At 32.3% G+C, this 7,876-nt stretch overlaps 1 protein-coding gene across 1 annotated transcript; it reads right to left on the reverse strand.

Annotated features, from left to right (window-relative positions):
- Window positions 1-2,600: 2,600 nt before the first annotated feature.
- On the reverse strand, window positions 2,601-6,409 carry LOC113232036. The gene is made up of 4 exons (XM_026466661.1): window positions 6,348-6,409; window positions 4,925-5,035; window positions 4,508-4,683; window positions 2,601-3,357 (listed from the first exon to the last, which is right to left on the reverse strand). The coding sequence occupies exons 1-4, from the start codon at window positions 6,407-6,409 to the stop codon at window positions 3,179-3,181; spliced, it is 528 nt and encodes a 175-aa protein (XP_026322446.1). The 3' UTR covers window positions 2,601-3,178.
- Window positions 6,410-7,876: the final 1,467 nt, after the last annotated feature.

The following is a 7,876-nucleotide window of genomic DNA, read 5'->3' on the forward strand; positions in this document are numbered from 1 at the left end:
ATATTCATTCACATACATAGTTCAAATTTCAACCTTGGAAAAGACAAAAATAATGTGGGAATTAATACGAATTAGCAGTATTAACGCGGATATAAAATAGAAGTAGTAATATTATGAAAACTGAAAGTGCACTGTGATAACAACGACAGATAGCAGAAAATTACTTCTTATGCGCGACACTGAAGCCATCTTTTTAACAATGAGTATCTTTACGCCGTTCCAATAAGTGAGAATTTAATATTCTTAGATATAATATGAACTTAAAGTGTGAATTTTTTAATTTAATTTCGGATACTTTATGGTAACCCGTACTTAATTTTTTATTTTTTCAAGAATTGCTTAAATTCTCTTACGTATAAAAGGCCTTTGAGTAACTGTATAATTTTCCCTAAAACAGGGACATACCCACGCAAGAACTCTGATGTAGAGACGGAGACAATTTAATTTTTTACAACGTGCCTCAGTTTCAAGTCCCGCCATCGGTCTCTTAAACAAATTAATTCATCAATGTAAATAATAATAATACTTTTATTTCATCCAAATCTTTATTGTACCACTTAAACAGTTTAACAAAATATAACAGTTTTAATTTGTACGAATTTTTGTATATAATAAAGTTATAAATAAAAATAAAACTCGTCTTTACAAATAAATTTACTTATCGTGTAACGTTTAGAGGCCTACTCTCGCTTTTTGCTGAAAACACAATGTTGCAAGCTTTTTTTAACATTGCAACATAACGTCTATGATGACTATGACGCTTAAAAGTTTTTCTAAACGATTTTGCAAACTAAAAAGAGTTTAAATGAAAAGAGCTTTTAGCTTAAGCACGATTTTTTTAAAAACCACAACGTAATAATTAATAAAATTCAAAAAAAGCAGTTTTTTTCCATACCTAGTGAAATTGGGGTTATGCTTGTGCTAAAAAATAAAAATGTTCTGCAATTCTGGGCCTGGTAACTTCTTTCTCAATTACCGTCTGTCCTTATTTTATTTTTATTTTACAACAAATACTTATTTTAAATATTACATACAATTAAAATTGTATACAACATTGGTGTTAGGTAAACAATATTTATGTCGTTTTTGGCGTATATTAGAGTACTGTGTTATATTGAAGGACATAATACTAGTGTGTTGCCTTTAATTAAAAAATAAATTCAATTGTTATAGAACTCTACACACGATACTAAATCACTTTGCCTAAAAAGCCCATATCCAATTCGCATTTTTTAAATTCTTTTCATGTGATCGGACATCCGGACAGTCGGCAATTGGACAAGTTATGAGAGAAGTTAAAAAAATTCGTTAATTAGATATTCAATATTCGTATCGAGAAAATTGAAAAAAAAAACACTAGGTATGTGTGCTGCGTCGTCCTATGAAATTTTTGCACTTTTTTTAAAACTCTGTATGTAATACTTTGTACTTGAACCTACATGTATCTATTTAAATCTGTACTTTGAAAACCTATTAGCAGAGTCAGCGAAGCGTTGCTAAAGTAATAAAAGAAAAAGAAAAAAGAAAAGCTTGGCCTTGAAAAGTGATTCCTTCTGTGATTCTTATGTTAATCTACATAGAATAATATTATGTAACTAATTCAACTATATATCATCATCAACTAATTATTATAATATATCTTAAAAAAAACACTAATTCCAACAATAAATAAAGTTTATACATACCTGAAATCGAGACAAATTCGGACCCATTTCGGATGTCGCTTGTATACCTGGAGATAAAATGGCACCTGTGACATTTCGGATCGTCATTTCTCGGATTCAGTTCTGGGGGTCTACTCTCTATCTGCATCCAACATCCAAGTTATAAGACGCATGTTGCGATGCGTCTCTTAATATTGTCGAGTACTAGTTATTTGACAGTAATTGTTTCGGATGTCGGACGGAGAACGAGAGTCCAATCGGACGTATTGCGCAAACGTTCTAAGTCTAGATGTGACGTTCTTATTGCACATCTGTACGTACTTACATACATACAACAGGTATAAATCCATAAGCAACCGAAGAAATTGGTATGTTATCTCAACCATTGAAAAATCAAACTATGAAACATACGTAACGTTATAAACGTCTGTTAGTAATAATAACAACAATGCGTCAGACAACCATATCAATTTCCTGGGCCCTGATTTTAATTCAAATCGGAACCGATCCGATCGGGTAGCCCACCCGCAATATTATACGCCTCGACTCGGAAAAGACGGAGTTTCCGACCGGTCGGTAGAGGCAATCAAAATCAAGCTGCTTGTCTCAAACTAAGAATTCCTTGTACTATGAGTACCATAGTAACGGAATTTTCTCTGAGAGGGAAGTATTATCGTTACTTGAAGTTTAGGTAGATATATTCTGCTTATTCCTATCTTTATACATATTTAGTTGTTTTTTTAGATTAAAAAAAAGGAAACAAAAAGCAGTAATCGCAAACGATTTTCTTTAGTCCAAAAATTAGAGTAAGGAAAATATCGCGAGAATCGATGACTAATGACACCGCAATACTTATTAAAATACAAATAATAATTAAAAACTTTCTGTTTAATGTTTAGATGCTTTGTTTGTTTGAAGTTTTTTATAGTGCTATTTGAAATAGATTAAGTACGTAAAGATTAAGGCCAGTAAAATACGTAATAATTACATAAAGGTAGTCAATATATTTGAGAACATTATTTCACGGTATTTTTTTATAACTTAACTTATGAAATGACTGGATAAAATTGCACCTGATAAAAGACCAAAAATTTCCTCTGTACAATGCTTAAAAAACATATTCCTGTATATAAAAAATGGGCTTTGAGGAGCAGCGACATATCTTTTCTAGCAAGAACGTAAGTATGTGATTCGTTAGGAAAGTACTTATGTGTAAAGAGGTTTGTGTTCCACACACCACAGTTTTGCCCAACTTCCTTTGTTTGGGTTATAAATGTGTTGTTCGTATCACTTCTAATACATCACTATGGACTTAAGTAACTAGGTACTTCTAACCACGTTCATTTCAATCTCCTTGTCTCGCTTTGTCGTCATAACTATCCAGTGTCTCAAAACAACGATTGTTTCCGCTCGTCTGGACGTGACAATGTGAACGTTCTGTATCTTTATTCATGCTTGACGCATGATGTCATGTTTTCTCACAAAAACCCAATTAGGGTCGTTTCTTTTCAAAGCTAAGACGCTAGTATAAAATTTAACGATTTCACTTCATCGAAATCACCTCCAATTGTCAAATATTCAATATCTTCCATGCGGTGTTCGAGGACACAGGAATGGAGTGTCGACGAGCTTTGCAGTTCTAGTTTTATCCTTTTATCTGATTTAGTTTTGAACGTGATTTCGAAATCTAGTTCTGAAAATATAAAATAATAATAAAAAATAAAAAAAATTGTTTATTGAATAACGTATTGTACAAATGAATAATTAAAGGCTGATTATGCGAATAAATGTAAAATATAACATGTACCTGAACTAGGAGAATCCTGTATTTCAGGTAAAAAATACTAATTATACAGGTGAATAGATGATGATTAAATTATAAACAAAAAAATATATATATAAAAAAAAAATTAAACAATAAAATGCAAATCATATACCTATACGCTTAAATAAAATTAATAAATACAAAGATAAAAGTTTTATAGTAGTAAGATGCATGTGCAGGATAGTAAGCAACATGAAACAACGAAGAATGTTCATAAATCTTCGAAGACTTGCAAAGTCCCCTTCAACATTGGGCTAATGTACGGGTAGATACAGAACCAGGTGATTTGTGTTAATATTCTTTAGTACATTCGGAGCAAAAAAAACATTAGCGTATACCACCACTACACAGTGTGTACCATCTTTATCATACTTGTCACTAACGTCGAGTGTACCAAAAGTGGCTTTTAAAAGAAGAAGAAAATAGACCATAACAGCAGTGTACTAAGTATTTTTTTATTAATACGTAGAAAATTTTCGGCAAGCAGTTGGGAATCGAATTATATGGACGGCTCGCCACTGCACAGTACCTACATGCGGGGTTAGTGCTGCGTATAATACGTTCTAATCGCTGTCGGTAAATTAGAATATTTAAGAGTTATCTAGAATATTCAAGAGATAAATGACTCGATGGAATTGTATACATCTTATGAGTATGAGTCCTACACAGAGTTTTTAACAAGTAGTTAAAAGTTTATGGTCTTTAGGTTATTCTTTCTAAGTTTTGCTTTGAATAACTATATATTTTTCCTTTTTTGACGAAATGTTCTTGTGTATATTATTTTTGCCATCGTAATACCATGGCAAACACAGACCATCTACTGGTAAAGGGTAACCACCACTGATGAACATTTGTGATATTAAGTATTCCTAACACCGCAAATGCGTTGGTGGCCGTGGGACAAGGTCAGGTATTAAGCGTATAATTGAGCTGACTTTCCTTAACCTACAATCCAAGTTAGAAATAGGTAAACCTATGATGAGTGACAATAACTTAGATATGCTCTTGTACCACTTACCTGAAAACAATTCGTCGGGGTCTGTCTCTTCGTCTTTCGGTGGCCGATATTCTCCTCCAATTACGGTATTTATTGTTACAGATGCATTTCTAAAATCCAATCTGATCTGGCATGCAATATTATTAAAATCAGGCGATGCGCTTTTTTTATTTGCCGTCACTAGATTTACTGTCAACCTGAAACGTGTAATTATAAAACCAATTATCAATAAAAAGTATTGAATTTATGAATGAATTACGCGAATTACTCTACGGGAAGGAAGCTTATGTAACAAACAAAGCAATGTACAAGGAAAATGTTTAAAATAATTTTCTAAGGAAATAATTAATATATTACCTTTATTATTTAGAAATATGGTGCAGTGTTTAGGTTTGGAATATTGTTCTAAACTGATAGTTATGACATGTAAATACTGACCTCTCTGTAGAACCCTTAAAAGTTCCCACAATGTGAATCTCTTCGAAGTCTTTTAGCTTGCTTGGTAGTTTAAATACTTTTCTGTCCAAAGATTCTACATGATCTCTACCACTGAAAAGAAGAAAAAAATCTATATTAGTGCTGTACTATCACGTACAATAGAACTATCACTTGAAATGAAGTTATAGAGATATTAAAGCATCCGAAGCCTATTATTATATTTGTGTAGGAAATGGAACCTCTATAATATAGTAGATAGTATGATTGGCAAAACCTTATAGAAATGTTTGTTTTCCATAGGGAACAGGAACTCAATATTGTAATTATATAGATATTTCTTACCAATCCTACTGGATTCGCACAAATAAAACGTTTTATCAGTGTTTAAATGCTGCTAATTTTTATAGACCACAAACGTGACTTGCTCTGTACTCGATAGACCATTGTCATATCTAAATGCGTGGTAATATATAGGTATTTGGAGGAAATATTATAACTGTGATTACAATTGTGATTCAAATTGAATGGTTTTGTTTAATATACGTATAGTATACCCGATATACATGACATACTAGGAATTCTGAAGTTCATAGCACAGTACACCTAGGTACCTACGATAACTGAGATATACTTGTAGGTTGATGTGTTCACCAAGTTTACATATATGTACATAGATAATACTTTGAAGGTGTGTCAGTATTTTTGTAGATACTCGATAGCGAGTTCCTAGGTTTTCACCATAATTACACATTGCAGATTAAACTATTTCTTCGGATGTAGAATCGCGTATATTTGTTTTTTTTTTTATCAAACAAACAGGTCGCATAGTCACAGCCGACCTTTGCTGCTGCATACCATGATACAAACCGAAACGCTGATTTGTTTGAAAAAAAAAATTCGAACAGGTGAGATGGAGATCCAACGCGCACTTGTTTTTATTAAAAAAAAAGATAAAAGAAATGTGCACGTTGTTAAATCCGAAAACAATACTTTTCGTTTCCAATGATAGTATCATCATTTTATGTACTATAATACTATATCGATGATTCATTCATTAATACTTTTGTATTTTTCACTACACCTGTTTTTTATATTAGTTTTTAGATTTATTAGATTGCAAATTTTATATTAGTTACTTGATATTGTATACAAAAAAGTATAAAAAAAATCGAAAGTAAGTCTTTCCCACACAAAATGTGATTGGAAAAGCAAATTTTTGTCTATATTAGGACCAAGCGCTACGTAGCATTTTTCTTAATGCTCACAGCTAGGTAACGGAACACGTGCCTGCAAACTGTATTTATAATCCCTACATTTTCTATGATAAATAGACATTTTCTTGACACAGTGTCGAATGTGTCAAGATCAGATTTTATTTAAAAACCTGGGTTTTTTTAAAAACGATTAATGATTTTCCTCTTACCTATCGCTAATATTATTATCACTAACAGGAGCAGCCTTAGCACCAATCAGGTTGTAAGTCATAACGCACATAACAAACATTATAAAATGCATTCTTGTCACTAAAACGCTCTACTATATCAGGGAAATTCTTTAATTTATCACAGATTGGTAAATTTTTAAATATAACTAAAAAATTTTTTTTAAATAAATTTATATAAATATGAACACATGTACAAGTTGATCGAGCGTGACACGAGTATTAGTATTGACCACAAATTGAGAAACTATATAAACGTGTATTATGAGTCATTAAACAAATACGTCATAATGTATTGTATGTGAGTTTGTTTATTGTTGTATAACATACTCATGTATCCTTGTGTGGGATTTACCGCTTTTTCCGACAGACTGATTACACGTTTTTTGCCATTCGCTATATTTCACCGTGAAAGGAGTAGAAAGTAGAACGTTGCGTAGGATGTGTGATCCAAGGCTGAGATTTATAAAATGAACTTTGACTTCGACTAAGTAAAGATGGCAATCTTTATTTTTGTATTTCATATAAAGTTACTTCGTTAAGTTGAGTTACTTCGTATTTTCTTCCTTAAACTTAGGCAAACTAGGTACTAACAAAAAATCCTTCGATCTGACGAGACTCGAATTTTTGCCAATCTAGGGCAACCGCTCTACCAACTGACCTACAGATGTAGTCAGCAGTCTTCCATTGAGTTAGATCTTTGTTTTTGGTTTTTAACGGCTTTTTTTATCGTAGCGTTGCCCTAGATTGCCAAAACAGACACAGGTTCTAGTCCTGTTAGATCGAAGGAATTTTTCTTTGTATTCAGTCCTTGTTATTAATGTAAAAAAAGTAATTTCACCAAAAATAAATGGATATCATGGTAGTAAAATATCATAATATTCATTAAAAATCAATATCAGGCGTATGTTTATGATGATGAAGTATGTTTTGTTCACACGGAATGCTTGCTTAGCTCATCATTTTTGCTTAACCGAAGCGATAGAATTACGGACAGTGTGATAAGAGAGCGTTGTAGTGTGAAAGAGGACATAGTGACTAGAATAGAAAAGGCGTCGATGGTTTGGTCAAGTGGAACGAATGGATACATCGTATAAATTTATAGAGCGAATGGGAATGATAATGTGGGGGAAAGGTCAACCTCGGCTTACATATCTTATCTAGATAATGGGTGTTTCGGATAGTGCTCCGCAGTGAATTCCTTTCCTCTGTTACTCACAGTATAGGGAATTCTCTAGTTTGAGACCAGTCAATTGGTGTGATTGTCTGGCTAACTGTAACAAATATAGTTTCTTTAGCGAATTGTTATTTCTGATCCTATCATATATTATTATAGAGTTCTTAGAAGCTTGGGATATTAATTTAGGACCTAAGCGAAGACAGCGTTCTTCAAGATTTATAATATGTCTGTATTTGTCTAAACATATAATTTGTTTTTTGCACTGGGTTTTTTCGAAATAAATAAAATAAATAAATAACGCACACATTCAACATAGCCCCGCACTAGGGAA

Source organism: Hyposmocoma kahamanoa, unplaced genomic scaffold (assembly GCF_003589595.1).
Source record: "Hyposmocoma kahamanoa isolate Upper Pololo Valley unplaced genomic scaffold, ASM358959v1 66, whole genome shotgun sequence".
NCBI classification, from domain to species: Eukaryota; Metazoa; Arthropoda; class Insecta; order Lepidoptera; family Cosmopterigidae; genus Hyposmocoma; species Hyposmocoma kahamanoa.